The sequence below is a fragment of the Numenius arquata genome, chromosome 5 (genome assembly GCF_964106895.1).
Source record: "Numenius arquata chromosome 5, bNumArq3.hap1.1, whole genome shotgun sequence".
In the NCBI taxonomy this organism is placed as follows: domain Eukaryota; kingdom Metazoa; phylum Chordata; class Aves; order Charadriiformes; family Scolopacidae; genus Numenius; species Numenius arquata.
Genome location: NC_133580.1, coordinates 23286930 through 23308406, shown reverse-complemented (window position 1 = coordinate 23308406; position 21477 = coordinate 23286930). Strand labels below are relative to the sequence as shown.

At 42.4% G+C, this 21477-nt stretch overlaps 1 protein-coding gene across 1 annotated transcript; it reads right to left on the bottom strand.

Annotated features, from left to right (window-relative positions):
- Nucleotides 1-801: 801 nt before the first annotated feature.
- HPRT1 (hypoxanthine phosphoribosyltransferase 1) lies at nt 802-21477 on the bottom strand. Its single transcript, XM_074147122.1, has 9 exons — nt 21332-21477; nt 19172-19278; nt 17479-17662; nt 11974-12039; nt 10943-10960; nt 7515-7597; nt 5257-5303; nt 2626-2702; nt 802-1995 (listed from the first exon to the last, which is right to left on the bottom strand). The coding sequence occupies exons 1-9, from the start codon at nt 21356-21358 to the stop codon at nt 1948-1950; spliced, it is 657 nt and encodes a 218-aa protein (XP_074003223.1). The 5' UTR covers nt 21359-21477; the 3' UTR covers nt 802-1947.

The window sequence follows — 21477 nt, the reverse complement described above, 5'->3', positions numbered from 1 at the left end:
AACAGTAACTATAGCATTGCAGAGGTAGGGTACAATCACGACCAGCGCTCTAATATTTGTTAATGAGAATTTTGATGTACAAACAGGTCTCCTACACATTGCGGTCATTTGGTCTCAATGACATTGTGTGAGTTATTCATATTTTAGGTATTCTAACTGCTACAGCTGGGACTGACCTCACCATGGATGGACAAGGATGTGCAATACTTGGGAAAGTACAGAAACACAACCCAAACTCCAAGAACCACAGAAAAATCCTTCAAAACAGGCTAGCAACAGCTTCACGGCACTTTGGGTGCTGAGCTCATGCACACAGTGGAGGAATTACGGAATGTTCACAGTTCCCTGTCCTTCTGGAACTGGGGAGCCCAGAACTGGACCTGGTGCTCCAGATGGGGCCTCACCAGGGCAGAGCAGAGGGACAGGATGACCTCCTTCAACCTGCTGGTCACGCTCTTCCTGATGCCCCCCAGGATGCCATTGGCCTTCTTGGCCACAAGGGCACATTGCTGGCTCATGGTCATCCTGGTATCCACCAGGACTCCCAGGTCCTTCTCAGAGCTGCTCTCCAGCAGGTCAGCCCCAGCCTGTACTGGTGCAGGGGGTTATTCTTCCCCAGGTGCAGCCCCCTACACTTGCCCTTGTTGAATTCCATCAGAATCCGTGTGTCAGGGAAGGGATTGAAGAGCACGGCCTGAGGAGGCGGCGGGAGATGGGCTGCCATGTTTGGAATTAACACAGCTGTTAAAGAAACAAACCCAAATGATTACTTGCAAAATGGTTATGGTTTTTTTTTTTTTTCCCCACATGTCTATGTTTAACAAGCATTTAATGTCCACTCTTCCTTTTTGCCAAAACAGAACAAAGGACAGTGCTTAAGCCATTTTCTCCAAAATCTACGTGTCTATACTTCTATGTAAGTATTTCAATACTTTCCCTCAGCGCTTTCTCTCTCTCTCTCAGAGGCAGGGTCACATTAACCAAAAGCTCTACAAAGACAACAAATGCAGAGTCTGCCTTCGCTGTCAGAAACGCTTACGGAAAATATGACTGAGAAGAAAATTTCAAGAGCACTTTAATAGACAGAACAAGTGGCATAAATGTATGGGGCTTATTTTAAAGAGACAGCCTTTATTTAAAGTACTTTGTTTGGTAGATCTTATAAAGTAAACATTACAATACTTTTTCACAAATATATTAAAACTGTTTAAAGTTAAAAGGCAATTCCACTGGCTGATGGATATTTCTAAAGAAAAAAAAAAAATCTAACAGAAACAGGCAGCTCAACTAAAAGTAATTTTAAACACTCACTTTTGTCATTCCAACTCCTCTTAAAAAAAAAAAAAAAAAAAAGAGACCTTTTTCACCCAGACTTCCTTTACAGCAATAAGGCAACTCCAGGAGATCTGAACGAGCTCCTCAGAGATTACAGATAATGTAACTGGCTGCTCCTCGTGCTTTGTAACACCCAAGGGTGCAACTATCCATTAATCACAACCACATCTGTGCATTAAAATATAAAACTTAAATTACAGATTTAAAAAATATTACTAATAGACTTCCCTATCATAAAATGCTTTACATTTACAGTACTTGAACTATTTCAGTTCCAGGTTGATGAGGTGTAAGCAATTTACCACTGCAAGAGTTAGACTCCAGAGCTCACAAACAGCACAACCCAACCAGGGGCAGCAATAGTCGGTAGAGTCATAGTGCAAATCAAAATTAAGGAGTGCAGAACCACACGAGCTGTTTACAGTTCTAAAATATAAATGAACAAGACAAGATCTTGTATCGTACATGCAATAAATTATAGTAAGCGTGTGACAATGGGGCTGGGGCATTCTACGATTTCAGCTGGTGTACCAGAGTTGAAGCCTGTGAAAGATAGGACTTGGTAAACAAAACATTTCAAAGCTCTGTTGTCATAGCACTCCAACTGCGCTTTCATGCTTTGTACTTCTGCTTCCCCGTCTCGCTGATCACACAGATATGCTGCAACAAAACAAAATAAAAAGATCCTGTTAGAAAAGTAATGCAAGAGACCAATGTTTTACATATGCGTTCAATAACGCACTTTGAAAAAAATCCCAGCATGCTATACACGTTTCAGCATGGAAGAATCTTGTGATACTGTTTATGCAGAACAAATTAAGCCATTTTTTGGGTCTAAAAGCCTCAACATCGCCTTCTTCCTCCTCCCTCTAATTATTCCACCCAGTGTCCAGTTGGCGAGATCCAGATGAAGAACTGACTTAGAATTAAAAAGTGACCCCCTTTTAACTCCCGAGGTCCCTCTTCTCTTAGTATCTGAGCAAATGCATTTATTTCTTGAAGACATCTGGTAAGAGAAGAAACTTCCCAGCATTTCAAAACTGACAGGAGGTGTGTAGCCTCCATTCTGCACACGGCAAAACAAATTCTAGTTTCGTAAGAGCTCCAGAAACGCCGTCCTGCTGCACGAGGGTTTGCTCTCCTCGTTGCATCACCAGTGGAGCAGATCTGCACATGAAGCACGATTTACAGAGGAGGGAGAGCGATGTGAGAGGAGGGAGAGTGAGTGATTCCCTTCCTTCCTCCTCCCTAGTTTAAAACGGACAAAAACATACGGGAAAAATTACTTACGTTCAAATCTCTAAAGTATTCATTATAATCTAGGGCGTATCCCACAACAAATTTGTCTGGCACTTCAAATCCAACAACTGAAAAAGATCGTAAGTCACCAGTATGTTAGAAAATAACTTCCTAGAGTTCATCAGTGTTTTTTTTACGGAGGCAATCTGGAATTGTATAGATATGCACGCATCCTAACTCACTTCATTTCTTCCACTCAAGTACCCTCAGATTAATATTTGAGCTATTTTAGAATTTTAACTTACTTTGTTGATTTATTTCATCATGGAAAGCAAAATGAAATGGCTGCGTTTATGGGTTCCCACGCAGCAGCATGGTGCTAGCGTGCAGTCTGCAGGAAATGAATGGCAGCACTTAAATCTACAGACACGGCATTATTAGCAGAATGTAAAATTCCTTGAAAAACTCCTACAACTTTGTAAACACATAGAAAAAAAAAAAAGAGAGCACTTCCTAGATGCTTGCTGTGCCAGCACAGCAGCAGTGGGACAGGTGAGCACAGCACACATCGCCCTCCCAGTACCACAGAATCACAGAATGCTATGGGGTTGGAAGGGACCTCTGGAGATCATCCAGTCCAACCCCCTGCCAGAGCAGGTCCCCCCAGAGCAGGTTGCACAGGAACGTGTCCACACGGGTTTTGAATGTCTCCAGAGGAGACTTCACCACCTCCCTGGGCAGCCTCTTCCAGGGCTCTGCCACCCTCAAAGGGAAGAAGTTCCTCCTCATGTTTAGATGGAACTTCTTATGTTCAAGTTTGTGCCCGTTACCTCTTGTCCTGTCACTGGGCACCACTGAAAAAAGACTGGCCCCATCCTCCTGACACCCACCCTTTAAGTATTTATAGGCATTGATCAGATCCCCCCTCAGTCTTCTCTTCTCCAGACTGAAAAGACAGAAGGATGGGCCTGTGTCTGGGCAGGGCCGCAGAGAGGGTACCCCAAGGCGTAATGAGTTGGCAGGTTCACTCGTCAGCTCCTTCAAAGCTACGGGTGTGCAAGTGCGACAAGACTCTCTGGGAAGGGCTGGGAGAGCGAGCACAGAATCATGCCAGTATCAGAGCCACGGTTCTCACAGGGAAACCAATCCTTTGCCTTTGAGTAACTGCCTGGTGGGCTCCATCCTCGCCACTTGTGGGCAACGTATGTTGGAATATACTGTGACTGCTGGAGCACATCTTAGATGCTGATTCCGTGGTATAGAGAATAGTGAAGAGCCAAGAATTCTTTATGGAGTCACCCGCAGGTTTCGGAAAGGAGGGGGTGGGGGTTTTTTTGCGAGTTTGGTTATGGTTTTTTTCCTCCCAGGAGAAGCTGCCTAAAAAGACACCAGCTATTCCACAGATTGTCTAAACAGCTCCAGCAGGACAGTTTGGGGGTGGTCAAGCAGTATCAGCCCAACCTGTCCACACACACTATAAAATGACCAAAAAATACTGAGTTATATGTAATATAAAATTTCCAAATGGCTTTCTTCCCTTCATGCTAAAATGAAAGACCCCTGGGGCACAGGAAAGCTGTGTGGGTTTATTTCTCCCTGGTTTATTTCTCCAATGAGGGTCTGTAAGGAAAACAGGGAGATAAACTGTACAATTCAAAGAAAAGGCTGTATGCACTTTTGGGAAAAAATTAAGGTTTAGAGTCTACATGGCCTCACAATACAGGGGGGTAAAAGGGAGGCCCAGCCACTACTGCCTTGCTGTTTCTTCTTTCAGAGCACACGTCCTGCACTGAGCAAGTTGTCTCTGTGGATAGACGGCAAAACAAGCCATGGGCTTCAAGATGCTCAAAAATGGCAGACCATTAACCCAGCTAAGCCTATAATAAAATCTCAGGAACGAGGGGCATCCTTGACTGAGGGAAACACCTCAATTAAGCTTTAAGGTGTTGAAAAACTTCAGTTCCAGAATATTGTACAAACTTGGAAAGGAGGAGGAGGAGGATTCTCTTGCTAAATTGACTCCACTTCTACAGTGAAAGCACATGGTCCACCTCAACAGGAATTTGGCCTCTGGAACAGGGTTAAAACACATGGCCCTTCCCAAGGCAGGAGGAGCCGTCATTCTGGTACCACTCTCTGCTGTGGATGCGGGTCCCCTCTTTATGGTCTTGGGACAGACAGCAGACAAAAAGGGAGTCATTCAGCTGCCTCGATGTAACCATTTAGGCATCTTATCACTGTAAGCTTTTATCCGACCTGCTACCCCCTGTGGTCCTTCTACATTTCTGGGGACATCCAAATGGTGTGAGGTGGCTCAGTTTAGACACCCGAATCACTCCCCAAAGGGGAATCCAGCAGATTCTGCTGACCAAAGCATCTGTCTACATGCAAGCTGGGAAAATTTGCACATGAAAAGGGTGTAACCTGGACCAAAATATCAAAGTTTGCTTTTCATATAGTAAAAAAGTTACAAAAAGTTAAGAAAAAAAAAAGGATCAGACCAAATCCAGATTAACTCCGTCAAAATACCTTCAAAATATATAAAAGCCCTAAATGAAAGCAAAATCTATCAAGAATCATGAGTGAAAACTTATTTGGAACATCCTTGGACTATGAGCAAAGGGTGGACAATATATTGATATACTTTTAAAAATGAATAATGGTTGTCGAAAAGTCACTTACAGTCTGGCCGATATCCCACGCTTCGAGGAGTTCTTTTTACCAACAAACTGTCAAATAAAACCAATGTAAAACTGAAAGATGGAAAAGCACTGTGTACAAATACATGAGACTGTTTTGATGACAGACAAGCTGAATTTGGCCTCCATGTGCATAACTGAAAGCATAAACTACACATATTTTAAACTATTATTTTATTTGGAGGTGCAGCCGATCATAGTAACAAAATCAAAACTTCCTAGAATCACGACTGGTTCACAGCCTAAAGGATAACTACCAGGTCTGCAAGAAAGAGGCCAGGAGCCAGGAGATACCGATCTGGATGGATTTTCATTGTGAAAAGTGACTTAATGAGGTTTTATGTGTGTTAGGAAATGCAAGGCACAATTTAGCTTATAGGTAAAGAGGCGACAACTTGGGATCTGGCCAGACTAACTGTGCTTTTTTTCAGGAGCGTTAGTATTACGAAGGAAAAGTTCAGCTGGTTAAATGCAACCTCAATTGCACTTGCGCAACGTGTTCTCAACTGCTCCTCACCGGCAGTACTAATGACCCCCATAAAGAAAATGTAATTGGTTCTGAGGACCAAGTGATACAAACCAGCTCCACTTTTCCAGAATTAATAGTCAGAGGTGTAAAACGCACAGAGGTACAGAGCTGCGGGTATTGTAGTAGAGAGAAATGCCTTGCTGGGTTGATTCACTCATTCTTCAGTCGAGCAATTCTACCTGTTAGGAGACCCCCCCCCCCCACCTGTCTTAGACACAGAGACTTGGGGAGGAAATGGAAAGGCGGTCGACAGCTGAATGCAAAGACAGAGGTCAGTATAACTCTACGCAGGAAGCCCAGAATTCCCTCCTGAATCCCCTCTGAAGGGGGGGGCTTCATTTGTCAGAGTTTCAGTTTTAGACAATTACTGAAACTTCTAGCTGTGAGACTTAATTTTTGAGACTCAGTGTAGGATTTGCTCAAAAAAACCCTAGAACCACATTAGCATTAGTTAATTTCTCCCTGCTACAACTGCTTAACTGTCAGAGAGAAAGAAAATTTAAAAAAGAAAAATTAAAAAAAGAGAGAAAGAAAGAAGAAAGAGAGGCAAGTGAAGTACCTAAGAACATTACACTTAAGACTATCCAGAATGATCACGTGCACCTGCTCAGGTCTTTGGCAGACCCAGATTACTGCAACAGGTTTGAACGCCGGGAAACTGGACTCTGCTTATACTGTATTATATTCATGATGTACACTGCAGTGTTAGGGCAATACTCGGTGGCAAATATGTAAAATTTGGCACACTTAATCAGGTCGGGGAGAAATCCTCACCAAGCTCACCTTCAGCAGGTCACTTACCTCCAAATTATCAGCAAGAAAAGCTGTTCCCGCACTTTTAACAACTGCTTTGAGATTGTTATGGCAACACAACTAATTAGATATTACACACAGCTCTGCTTTATCCTTAATCCCCAGCAATCACCATGCTTTTATTGTAAAATACACAACCACAGCATAGCAGTGCAAGAGAGAAAATTTAAAAAGATGGGAGAATGTTGATATTGGTTAATAATATAATATTATCCTCAACATTTCCACACTATACAAACAATAATGTTAGCGTGCAAACTAATTTAATTCTACAATTAAAGGAGACAAACTAAAAAAAACGGTCTCCATTGCACAGGTACCCCACTGCGGTACACTGTAACTGCAGACAGCACGAGCAGAAACAAACATGTTTGGATAGATATTACATATACCTAAGTGACAACCGCTGATTTTTTTCATCCCCTTCTATAGTAAAAGTCTACATTTATGAACTAAATTTGTGCTGAAAATACCTCTACCAACTTAAGAGGGTATTTTTTTTTTTAAGCCCAAAGGATTTAAATTCTTCCATGCACCTCTAAATCTAACTTGGACACAAATCTTACCATAATATGATAACACAAGCCATGTACCAGGCACACACAAGCTATCCGTTATGAAGCACTGAAATTCTTCCAGCAGTAAGACTGGAAAGAGCAGTGTTTCCGCCAGCCTTAACCAAGGCAGGTTCTCACAACAAACAAAAGTGCTTTTGGAGTTTAAAGAAATACTCAACTCCAACAGGTGGCATCATACATGACTCCTATGATTCCAGCAGAAACGTTCCCTCCTGTTTCTCTTCCACGGAAATGAATTCTACACTTTTTTTTTTTTTTTTTTTAAACACTGTGTGTCATTCTTAAGGTGAAATACAGCACAAGTAATCATTAAAAATTTACCTGGCTACTTTCACCATCTTTGGATTGTATTGCTTAAGTAGAGACAGAAGCGTTTTCATTGTTTTACCAGTATCAATTATATCCTGAAAATAAAAAAAAAAACTCATGTAAGAAAGAATATTAAACAAATCAGAGTGGCATTTTTGAGGTGCTGCCACAGAAATTGCTTAGCATGAAAATATGCCAAAATACTATTTGTAATCAAATATAGGTGACGTGTAACACCATGTTATGCTTACGCAACCAGGCTCTGTAAAGTGATCACTCACATTAACAATAGTTCTTAGTTGTTGTGGATACCTAAGACTTTGAAAGCAGCTACTGAACCATGACCGTCTTAGCTTCTTTTGGAGATATTATGGCTTGTGATCCTTGCAGCTATTAGACAAACAGCGTTTAATTCAAATATGATAAGAGTAACATTAGTCTTGCTGTTGAGCTCGGTTACAGAGACAAGAAAGAAAAGTAAGAAGGGAAAATAGGCAGAACAACACATTATTGCAATTAAAGAAAAAGGAGTGTAACTTGTATTACAGATCCAAGAAACAGCCGAAGAAATCACACTGGGAATATCAATTCTAAAGGCTCTACTCAAACACACTAAAATGAATTTTGACACACCATTTTAATCCCATCTACTGTGCATATAAGTGGAAAAAAAGAAGATATGGCTGACAACTGAAGCATCAGAAATAATCACACAACCTTTAGAGGGACAGTCCTTCCCCTGGCCTGAAATCAAGCCCGTTTGAGGTGAAAGAGGTAGATAACAAAGGAGCAGCAACGTCCTGGTTTCAGCTTATTTTCCCATGACTCCTAATTAAAGTAAAAATCAAACAAAAAACTCAACAGAGCACCTGCCAGAGCAATGCCATCTTTAACAGCTAACGCTTTTAATCATAGAATCATAGAATGGTTAGAGTTGGAAAGGACTTTAAAGATCATCCAGTTCCAACCCCCCTGCCATGGGCAGGGACACCTCCACTAGAGCAGGTTGCTCAAAGCCCCATCCAGCCTGGCCTTGAACCCCTCCAGGGATGGGGCAGCCACAACTTCCCTGGGCAACCTGTTCCAGTGCTTCACCACCCTCACAGGAAAGAATTTCCTCCTAATATCTAATCTAAATCTCCCCTCTTCCAATTTAAAACCATTACCCCTTGTCCTGTCACTACATCTCCTGACAAAGAGTCCCTCACCGGCTCTCCTGGAGGCTCCCTTCAGATATTGGAAGGCTGCTATGAGGTCTCCCCGGAGCCTTCTCTTCTCCAGGCTGAACAACCCCAGCTCTCTCAGCCTGTCTTCATAGGACAGGTGCTCCAGCCCTCTGATCACCTTCATGGCCCTCCACTGGACCCACTCCAACAGGTCCATGTCCTTCCTGTGTTTGAGGACTCCAAAGCTGGACACAGGACTCCAGGTGGGGTCTCACGAGCGCAGAGTAGAGGGACAGAATCACCTCCCGTGACCTGCTGGCCACACTCCTCTTGATGCAGCCCAGGATGGGGTTGGCTTTCTGGGCTGCCAGTGCACATTGCCGGCTCATGTTGAGCTTCTCATCCACCAACACCCCCAAGTCCTTCTCCTCACGGCTGCTCTCCAGCCATTCTCCACCCAACCTGTATTTGTGCCTGGGATTGCCACGTCCCAGGTGCAGGACCCTGCACTTGGCCTGGTTGAACTTCATGTGGTTTGCACGAGCCCATCTCTCCAGCCTGTCCAGGTCCCTCTGGATGGCATCCCTTCCCTCCAGCGTGTCGACCGCGCCACCAAGCTTGGTGTCGTCGGCAAACTTGCTGAGGGTGCACTCTATCCCACTGCCCATGTCTCCGACAAAGATGTTGAACAGCACTGTCCCAGTACCGACCCCTGAGGAACTCCAATCGTCACTGGCCGCCAATTGGACATTGAACCATTGACCACAACCCTTTGAGTGCAGCCATTCAGCCAGTTCCTTATCCACCGAGTGGTCCATCTATTGAACTCATGACTTTCCAATTTTGAGACCAGGATGTCGTGCGGGACAGTGTAATCATGGTACCAGTGTAATCATGGTTGTCAACTCAAGAAAAGTTAAAGGTGTACAGACACATAGATAAAAATAAAAGTTGGTGAACAAACATAAGTAGCTACTTCCATACCCCAGAACCTATTACTGATTCTATACTGTGTGATCATCTGTTGATTGGAGGTGAATCTCCATTTTGTTGAGATTTTTTTTGCACATTAAAGGGATGCTGTGTAGAAAAGCCACATGATATTAAACCTACAATAAACGTGCATTTTTATTGTTTGACAGTTAAAATGCTGATCGGAAAAAGGGTTCATATTTGACAGTGTATAAGACAAGTCACTGGAGAGATGATTCCCTGAACAAATGAGAAACTAACCTAGTTAGCTGTCTGGGACTTTAGAGACATACATTCATCTGAAATGGAGCAGATACATAATTAAATGCATCTGCCTATTTGAAGCAAAATATACTTCAAAGCACACCACCAGTCGCACAAACGACTGCTGTATACGTACTGTTTTGGTAGGAGTTTTGGAACCTAATGAGCTTCCTGTGGAATAATATAAGCTTCTCAAGTTAAAAACAAAACCAAAACCAAACCATATATAAAAACCTCCACATTTTATGAGGAGAAACATCCTTCCCTTTGGCTGCTGAATTGCTGATTCAGTTGCTGTTTCTTTAATTACAAACCAGCCACTTCCATTATTAGGCGCCCTAAGACATGATTAGATTGCACGTCCATTTTTCCTGTCTGCTGCTTCCCTGTCCTGACATCAGCGCCCTCACTCCAGAACATCCTCTGCCAAACTTACTGAACACAAGCAATGCCATCCAGCAAGAAAGAGGTATGAAAGCAAGAATTAAGCAACAGCAGCTACCCCGAAATCAAACTGAGGTGCACTGTGCCTGGCACCATCCAAAGAACTGTGACAAGACACAGGGATGGCAATTGAAAATTGCTAATTAGGAATTAGCATTCTCTATGCCACTATTCTATAAACAAATCACACACAGGGACATCTGGCTTAGATCTGTTTTTCACATATTTTAGGATATTCCTACTGGGAACCTCTTTCTACTCCTGCAGTTTACTGTTCTGGGTTTATAACAGCAAAATAGGAAATTAATATGCTTAATATCACTTTATTCAGGCTATTTTTTCATTAAACAAAAGACATTTTAGAATTGACAGAATCCCAGAAAACTGAAGGCAAATGCAAACAATTTTACATGGATATTTTCCTCCTTAAATTTGGCAGTTGAATGCAATTTGAGAATTCAAAACACAGATCATTTTAAATTCAGAGCCCACTTGCAAAATTCAGGCTGAAAGCCTTGAAACCAGAAACTGTAGGTTTTTAGAACTGTTTTACCAGTCACACAATAGAACTTCAAAGTGAAACGTAATACTTACTTCTACGATCAAAACATTCTGGTGGGAAGAAAAAAAGAAAAGAAGAAAAAAGAAAAATCCATTAATATCTAGAGAATATACCATTTCTTATATATATTAATCTCTACAACTTATTAATTTTTATTGCAGTTAGATATTTGTACCACCATTTATGTATGTCTACATGTGTAACAGCGAGTTCTATGCAGTTAACATTTCTGATGCTCCAGTAACCATTACCTGGCAATGAGATTCTCCACAACATCTCATGCTGAGTACTACGTGGTCTTTACATTATTGAGACTTTGAGAATTCTAGATATATGCAAGATATCAAACCAGAGTCTACACAACTGGTATTCTTCTAAAGCAGAGTGTCATACTATAGACACACATTCTGTCATATTTATGTCATTAATATTAAACTATTGAATTTATATTGACAGACATGCCCTAAAGATAACGTATGCGTAAGGAAAAGGGGAAAGCAATGTGTTCTGACAGAGCAGGAGGCCCTGATGCTTTAACCCCAGACATCTGGCTCAGTGATCTCCACAGAGTCACTGGAGAAAAGCAGATTCCCAATTTACATTCTCCCATTTTCTCCTGTCATCCCTGCCTGTAACAGGAACCTCCATCCCCATCCTGGGCTCCAGGGGACAGGTCTCAACAGAATGGATTCCCATCACTACTTCACTGAAACACCGATACGGCAAGTAAATAACACCACTCTCTTTTAAAGGGAGTTTGTAGACAACAACCCACGCAAGATTATTCTTCTCAGGCACTGCAGAAAAACAAATCTCCTAAAATTTTGCTGATACTGAAGATGGTGAATACAGGGGTTTTTTGTTAAGTTCAGACTAAACTGACAGCTTTCCTGAGGCTTATCCGCTCTCCTAATATACAGTGGTGAATATTTAAATGAAAATCTTCCATTTTCATTTTTAAAACTCTATAATCTTCACACACTAAAAGAGCAGCATTAAAAGCATCCAGGTATGTGGGTTCTTTAGTGGTTTTGTCTGTTTTTAAACATACAGAGGGCCATACCTTTCCAGTCAAGGTCGAGAGGTCATCCCCACCAATGACTTTTATATCTCCAGTTGACTGATCGTTCTAAGAAAGAGGAAGGTAAGCATTAGCATTATCAGAATTAAAATATCTTGTCAATGCTTTCAGCAACACAGCACCAACAGCATCTCTCTATTATCTAAGAAATTAGAAGTGATCAAATTAAAAAATGGTATTTCAGATTAAAGACTGTTTGACAAGAGATCTGCATAAACGCAGACACCATTATACATATATATGTCATGCACGTGACCATTATATATACATATGTACCTAAAATGATATAACTTGCTATGCATTCCCTACAGGTATGAAATAAGGCAAAAAGCACTTCAGTTTTTACGCTACATGCTGCAACAGAGCTGGTAATTTACATTTTAAACTTTAATGCTTTAGAATGCTTATTTTTATTCGAAGAGTAAGGCTATCATAACAGTAACAGGAATAGCCAGTAAATGAGGCACAGATTAATATTTAGAAATATAATACCCAGAAAAGCTTCTCTTTGCCTAGTTTACTGCAAATATTAGTAATAATCAGATTACTTCTTATAGTAATTGAGCAGCCACACAGGTACACCATCACTACACCACAGCATTTTACTTCAATAAAACTAAACTTTGTTACACACGTAAAGGAACTGTTTTATAAGAAAGTTAAAGAAGATGCCAGGAACACTCTGCAGATCTTTGCAGTTCAGTTAAACTCATTCAACCAACTTTAAACCTTGATGATCTCCCACAGTTAGATGTGATATGCTTATTATTGTACCACTTCCAGATGATGCTATTATCCTACAACTTAATCATTTCAGCCAAAGGTTACTATTGCTTATCAAACTTTACTCTCGTAACTTCTTACCATGTTATCTTCCTGTTAGAAAACCGCTATTATTTTGCTGCTGTAGCGTGAAGCCCAAGCGTGCTGCACGGCTACGCAGAGAAACAGCAGTTCCTTCCCCAAACCCAGGAATGACAGATGCAACAGAGAGGGGACCAGGAGGGAACAGAAACAGCCACAAACAGGTTCCTGTTTGTACAGCTGCCTGGAGATGGATATTCCTGCTATATGGATTGTAGGCAAAAACTAAGAATGTTATCACAAAAAAGGGGAGGCAAATTATTTAGGGAGGCACACCCCAAGTACACAATAAGTAACACTGGGATGATAGTAAAGAGAAAACGTATTAAAAACTTTTTGACAGTGATGTCAATGGTCTAGCTCGAAGCATGTAAAAGCAGATAAGACTAACAGATACCTTAAAAAGATTCCTATGACACAACATACAAAACCGCAAATAAATTACTAGAAAAAGTATCTTTCTAGTTTTGCCTCATGTGTTTTAAAGAAAACATTAGTTTGAGTTATACCACTTCGAAATGACACTGAAGTGGCATGTTTCATTACTATAAGGAACCTTCATTTTTGATAAATAGTCAACTGTTTCAGTGCTTGTGTAACAGTGCAAACAATAACTAAACGCATCAGCATCCATGTCACTATGCTGAAAAAGTCCAAAACTGAAGATGTCCAAAATGCTTGCTGCTTGACCCAGCAGATACACACACTGCTACTGAATGCCTGGACACCGGCTACATCAACCACAAAAACGTGGCTCTATTAAGCACTGTATTCTAACGGACATCTCCTGTGTTCCCCCTATCCTAAAATTATCTTAAATGACAGCTTCTTTAAGCTTTTCCGTGTTTATGTTACAGGATTCCCTCTTGCCTATTCCTACGCTAATAGGGATTTCATCCTCCTTCCATGGAAGGATGTAAAACACCAAAATTCCTTACAAAACAATGATGGAGAAAGATGTCACAGGTATTTGTTCCACTAAAATCACGTGCACAGGTGGCAGCTCGTACTCCTCGGCATAAGATTGAGTTCTTGATGATCTGTTTGGCTACAAAGCAATGCACTACACTCAAACAAGACCACCACCAAGCGGTAGTAGGTTGCTGTAAATCTCTGGATTATGCATATTAAAGTATGATAAAAAAAAAGTCTAACCTACAGAAACTTTCCTGCTTCCTCCCACCAAAAATCATAGAAATTGCTACGCCTTTTAACACAAAACATAAATCTTCACTGGCATATAAACCTGCACTCCTATGCAGGTACTGACTTCCTGAGCAATTAAAGGATAAAAAACAGTCAAAGAATTTCCGTCACTGGTTGAAACCAGATTTCCATTGGAAAGAACTTTGTTTAATAATTAAGCAATGTTTTAATTATCTTCAGGAGAATTATTTCCGATTTCAGTACTGGTAAGACTTTAATGCTTTGTGGTTTAACACATAAGAGTTTTACTGTTCAGATCTGTTTTCACTGCGTCCCCATTGTCACCGCTGGAAAACAATAACGCTTTACAAGATTGTTACTCCTGACCCAAGTGACTCCAAGATCACCTTTTAAAAAGGCATTTTAAGTTCCTTACAGTATTTGCTGTAAGGCTCGGTTAACAGAGATCTTTCGGAATAATTCCATGACCAGCCTAACCACAGTTTACCACATATTCCACTGAAAATCCCTATTTTCCTGAGTTACAGGGCAACACACTCATTGTCTTTTGGCTGCCCTTCGTGAGTACATACGCAACGTCTGCTCATTTCCAAGTTTAAATGCAGGAGACTGGTGAAAAGCCATTCTTCTTGGAGCACAAACAGAATAAACTGTTTGTCAAGAGTACCAAGATCTGTGTCTGTTCACAAACACTATCTTTCCATTTCTTAACAGCTTGCCAGATCATTAAAATTCACCTGTAAGGATTCGGAAAGCCAGAGTTACAACCAAAGTTTAATCACAGCTTGATCATGTCAGAATTGTTAGAGAATTATTTTTGAGTGCAGAACAGTATGAGCTTTGCATTGCTCCACAAAAAAAAAAAAAAAAAAAATCAACCATACACTTGTAAATATTAAATGATCAGTTTGAAACAAGAATAGAACCTCAATTACATCCATTTCAGAACCACTACACAAGTTCAGCTGCTTTGTTTATGCGACCAGGGTATTTTTAGCATCTTTTATCCAGTCTGTAAAGGCAGGCAGCACGACAAAGTAATCGCATCCAGAGACTCTGATGAGAGCGCCAGCTCCACTTTCAAACGTCCATTACTGCTTGTGATGGTTTTCACATCGCTAACGAGGCCGATCCCTCTATCTAGTAAAGCACAGATAAAAACTACAAAGCAGATTTAGCACTCTGACACTATTAACCATGGAAGACGTAGTCAAGCTGTTACATACGTGCTCATGTTAGGACAATCTTATCCAGTCTATCAAGTTACGCAATCTAAAGGACATAAGTCTGGATATTAATAACCACCTAAGAGAGTCCACAGAAATGAAACGCTCGTAAATACTGTAGTGGAGGCATCAGGTAACAGCAGCTCCTCACTCATCTAGAACAAGAAAACATTCTTTTATAGACTTGGCTGACAAAACCAAAAACCCTGAAGCCAACACCTCAAGGAAAACATTCTAGTTAGGACAGCTTTCTCTCTGAATTTCTCCGCTTTTCTCTTCATCTGCTTGTTTTTACTACAAAACCAGGCTTGTAATTTCCATAAAATTTATTTTGCTGCTCACTCCCCTATTAATATCAAGGCTCCGTAGCTCTGGGGAGTAAATGACAAAAGCAGCTGTAGTAAAGAATGAACCAAAGCACTCCTAACACACCCGTGTGAGCAAAGAAAACATGGGTATAATAAGGCAGCCTTGCTTTTTAACAAAGGGTTTTTTTTCAGGTGCTTCAAACCATTTCTCCAATAGTTTTTTTCCAAATTAGTCAGAAAGTGGAGAGACTGAAAGGGTGCAGCCTTTATATTGTTTTTTAAACTAGGCAAGTAAGTTACTGGAAGTGTTCCTTGAAGAAACTGGAAGATACACAAAAAAAGTAACCTGGGAGTCATCCTTTCCTATTCTTTAACATATTAGCCTGTAATAGAGACATTCAGCTTTCTGTTGTGGCTTCTACAGGCAGAATATACGGGCATGTGGTGGCTTAGTGGTTATGTGGACCAGCAGCAGGAGCCTGGATCTTTAGGGGGGGGGAGGCACAGAAGGAAAAGGTGTCAAGCAGCTCTTGCCCACTGATTTAAATACAGCGCACAAGCACAGAGAACGAGACACAACCAAAGGCTGGCATGAACCTTTCTGCCCAGCCTTGCCCTCTCATTAAAGAGCATAGCTAAATCACTGCCTCGTGTTCAGCCAACGTGATGATGGTTTCCAGGTAACCCCTGGACAGCCAGCCGTGTGTTTAACGCCACTCCTCCTGAAGATGGACGTGACCAAAACCCCACGCAGTTCTGGGCTTCGCTGTGAAATGTTAACAGGTCACTCAACAGAAACCATGAATCTATGAAGTTCTTCGATAGTCCAAACTACGTCAGCAAATAACTCCATCTCTGCTTTCACAGTTTAATGAAACAAAGGAGGAAGGTGATTTTCCTATTTACTAATTTCTATTTTTTTCTACTGGAATAGGCATTGGTCTACAGCCACAACAAGTAGCTAATACTGCTGACTTGAATGCAAAGTTACTGAAACAGAACAAACAGCAATCACCTTACAAAACAATTTATTTAAACATCCTAAATTGAAATAAAAAAAATATGTAATTATTTCCATGCTACAGATGGTTTTACAGAACAAATCATAAATACCATCCTGAAAACACAATGGTAGGCTGTTGGTAAGTCAGGAAGCTCAGAGTACTAACATACATCTGCTTCTTCCTTTGACCTGCAGAACATAACCTTATGCTTCCTTCTGTAAAACTTACACGTTACCTCATGTTACAGAATGTTCAACTCCCCTATAAAGTTAAACCCCTGTGTTCAGAATGAAAATAATTTTTTTTTCCAAAAATGCATACCCAAGGCAACCTATGCCTAGTCTTGAGAAGGTAGAGCCATACTCAGCGGCCACTAATCATACACGGTTTAAGAATCCAGCATTAACATACATGGTTTAAGAATCCAGCATTTCCTCAAGGCCAAACAGAACTCATTTCGTTCATTGTCTGATATGATGAGATAGGGAACTCGGGTATAACCGTTTTTGCAGCTTTCAAGTCTTCCTGTCCAACGAATGATGTCTAAGCCACATAAAAATTCCGAATTAAAGTTTTGTAACCATACTTGCAGGAGAATCCTCTGTATTGTTCTAGAGCCATAGCTTTAGAGATAGGGGAGTGGGCAGAGAAGAAATTGTTTAACAAGTAAAGGACACGGAAAAGGTCTCTCTGTTCAGTATAAGGATTTTACCGGGCTGGGGAGATATCAAGGTCTAAAAGAAAACAGATTATATAATAAGGTAGAGAAAGCGTAAATTAGCTTGTGACTCTTAATTCCCTTCATTATTTGTTTAATAATTGCACATTCTGGCAGTAACAATATTAAACCACCTCTGTTAATAATTTGAAGTTAGTCAAATTTATATAGAAATGGCACAGTATTGCAGAGATACTTACACAATAACTCTTCAACCTAATGAAGTCGACAGTCATAGGGATTGATTTGTCACTGTTCCTGTTCAGTGCTTTGATGTAGTCTAATAAATCAGCAAAAAATTTATAGCCACCCTTGAGTACACAGAGCGCTACAATGTGGTGTCCTCCCATGCCCTTCATAATTTCTCGTGCCAGTCTCTCCGTCCTGCACAAAGCCAAGAAAGAGAGAGCTTGTCATGACAAACACATTTCAATTGCTTACTATAGCAGCAGCATCTTGTATCGCTAACAACAGTAGCAAACACATGCATCAAAGTTGGAAACACACTTTGCTCGGAAATATTTGCCTACCACTTCAGTCCTTTTACACGTTATTGGTCAATAAAAGTTGTGCTTTTCAAGGTTAATCTAACAGTCGCTCTGCCAAACGCCTCTGTTTTCATATGTCGCGCTCAGCCAAAGCCAACCTCAACACCCTGGAGCTGTTTCACTGCCAGATATGCCACATGAAGGTGTGTTTCCTCCTTCCAAAGGAGAAGGAAACCTTCCACAGGTTCAGCTTCCATGCAAAGAGCAACACAATCGAGCACAACCCAAAAGGCGGTGGCCCTCACTGAGGAGCAAGAAAATTCTCAAACTGTAAAGAGCTTATGGTTATTTGCCAAGCGGGAAGGCCAGAAGTTTGTCCTAACTGCAAAATACAATACCAATGGAGCGGAGCAAGAAAACACTGCACCATTTTTCTGCAATCATTGTTTCTAAATTTATCTCGTAACTTGTTTTAGAAAGCATGCTATGTATTTATTGTGTGCCAGCTGACAGCAGGTTTCACAGACAAAGCCTACCATTATAAACTTTACATCAATTACTTAATGACATGTACACTGTCCAATTTTTTCCTCTATCTGGACTTGCAATGCAAAGTTTCTACAATATTTTAAAAAACATTTTATAGGAATGTTTATTATGTCTAATCATACAGCACCACACCAAATTTAGATGCATTCCTATTCAGGAGATCTCCAGGAAGATCCACCCAGCACCACTCTTAAATGCTCGTGTGTCTCCCAACAACTTCTTCACTGAATTTGTTCGTTCTCTTTGAGGGAATTAGCAACTACCAAACACAAAGTAAAAGAAAAATGCCTTGTAGGCTTCTGCACCTGTTCTTGATCACACAAGACAAAGCTGCCACAGCACATCACAGATTTCAGCAAACACAGAAGTGACAGACTGATATTTACAGAGACTAATGTCTTTCCCAGAAGGCAGGAGAAAGCTGGTTATTACTTATCTACCATACGAACACAAGAAAGTCTGAGATGACATGATTTTTCATTTACTTTTATTAATATCCTCAGGAAATTCAAGACGCTATAATTACTTTCAGACTGAACTGGCACAACAAATAGTATCTTCTAATTAGGCTTTAAGAAGGTAAAGCATCAAAGAAACACTATAAAGAAAGCGGTAGGTTGCTACGTGCCACAAAATTTTGCTTGCGAATTACGACAAACTTCCAACAATAGCACAACAGCAAATGTACAAACTCTTAGAAGCCAAACAAGAAAGAGTTAATTAGCACTTCTACTTCTTAGTCTCTAATTAAATGTAATCTATTTAGACAGTCACCAGGCAGCAAAACTATCACTGATTGTTTAGTGTAGCGTCATGGAACCAGCCAGAGCAGTGGACTGTCTGAAGTCAAACCAACCTGTCCATGATGAGCCCATGAGGAATATAGACTTTTTCCAAGTCATCCGCGTAATGTTTAGGTATGCAGAACAAGTCCAGGTCATAACCTTGTTCATCGTCGCCAATCTGAAAAGGCAATAAGGTGAGATTTCTACAAAGCCTTACAGAAAGTCTGTAGCGAGAAACTGCAAGTTGTTTGCTGTATTGAGTAAACTATCCAACCCATTGCACTCACGGGGATCACCTTACTTGCCCTCTCGATAAAAACATCGGTCACACCGAACACAACATGAAGTGCAATCTAACAGAACCTACAGTTCACAAGGGTTGCTTGAACTACCACATGAGCTGTTGTGCAGTACGACGTGGGGAAGAAATTAAGTCCTAACAACATTCTCCTACATCGGAGGGAGCAAAAATGAAACTACTACACCTCAATTAATCCCTTTATTCCATCAAAAAAAAAAAAACAACCAAGGAGCTTTTTAACACCTTTGATTTTCCTGGTGTAATGCAAAACCTGCATTTGCAATTCAGCAAGCAGAGATTTTGACATGCACACCTTCCAAATCTCCACACCACCAAATGACAAAAAAACACGAGGCAGTTTTCAGGACAAAGCAGGAGAGCCAGAGGAGCACAACCCGTTATGCTGCTAAGAAGCAAGCCTTCTGCAAACCACGAGGATTTGAGATCTTCCAGAATCTGAAAGGAAAGCTCTACTTCAGCAACCTGTTCTGCACGGGCAAATTCCCTGTATAAAACAGCCTGCAATATTAGCAAGTGTATATTAATTAGCATGAGGGATTAGCATATGTATATAATTATCCCAAACACTGCTGAGGTTCAGGGCATATCATTGCAACAGCATCAAGAGTAGCCTTCCTGGAGCCTTAACCCCGCTGCAACTTGGTAAATGACAATATGATGTTTAATTACTTCACTCTCTTGGTCAGAGATGCAGCTGAAGGTTATTATGTGTAAAATGAAGTTCAGAATAAATGAAGTATATTACTGATAGCTCACCAGGGCAGGCATTTTAACTACCCATTTTGGCTACCGCTGCCCTTGCAGGACACAATCTTATTTCAGAGCCCAAGGAAGCACTCACCTGGCCTGTGACCAGCCAACCGGTCGCGTGGGTTTTGTTGTGTAACCCCCCAGTGAGTATTTCACATGGGGAATTTCATAAGTATTTCACCCTCCTGTCCAAAAAAACCCCTGTATGAGCCACCCACGCACCCGTCTCAGGCATCCAGCCCCCGACGGAGTCCCTGCAAGCCAGAGCGGGACGTTATTTTAAGTAATAAGGCACATCCCTCGCAAAACACATGGTATTTTTCCCGTGGTTCGGCCCCACCATTCCATGCAGCATGCCCGCTAAACCTTCCCTTCTGCTCTGGGCAGGGAATGGGCCCTTCCTACAGATTTTATCAGGTTTTCAATTGATCGCAGAGGTCTACAGTCGCAACCTTGCGGCCGCCACAGCTCTCAGGGAAGTGTCTCATGAGCACCCGGCACTGGCTTTAAAAAAACCCCACAATAACAATAAAAATGAGTATGTAAGAACCTCAGCAGATTCAGCAAGGAAAAATCAAAACCCCAAACGTCCCCAGGATGCTCTCCCTCCAAAAATACACGCCAACTGGGACATTTAAGCGACCCCGCCGGCGCCCCCGGCCCTCGCTGCCCAGCGGTGTCCCCGGCAGCCGCCCCCAGCGACAGCGATGGGAAGTTGTACCGCCCGGGCTCCCGCCGGCTGGGAACTTCTTCCTCCGCGCTGCTGAGGCGGCAACTCCGGCTGCCCCCGCCGTCCTCCGCCTCTAAATCCTCCCGAGAGGCCACCCGTCACCGCCACCCACCCACCCCTCCGGCGGGAGCGGGCCCGGCACCGCTCGGGGAAGGGGAGGGAGCTCCGGGCCCGGCGCCGGGAGGCCGGGGCTCCCCTCAAAGTGACTCCGCAGGGCGGCGGCTCCCGCCGCTGAGAGACTCCCCCGCCCGCCAGCCCCGCTCCCTCACAGATCACCGGATCTGGGGGGGCAGACGGGACCCCCCTCCCCTCAGACGGCGGCCACATGGTGGGAGACACCCCCCCTCAGGCGCCCGGCAGCCCCCGGCCCGGCGGGCGGGCTCCCCCGCGGGGGGAGGCCGCCGCGGCGGCAGCGGGGGCCGCACTCACCACGATGCAGGGGCTGGGGGTCGCCATGGAGCGGGGCGGCCCGGAGGAGCGGCAGCGGCGGCAGCGGGCGGCCAGGAGGAGCGGAGAAGCGCCGCGCCCCGCCGCGGCCCCGGCACCGCCTCCGCGCTCCCCGCCCTCAACATGGC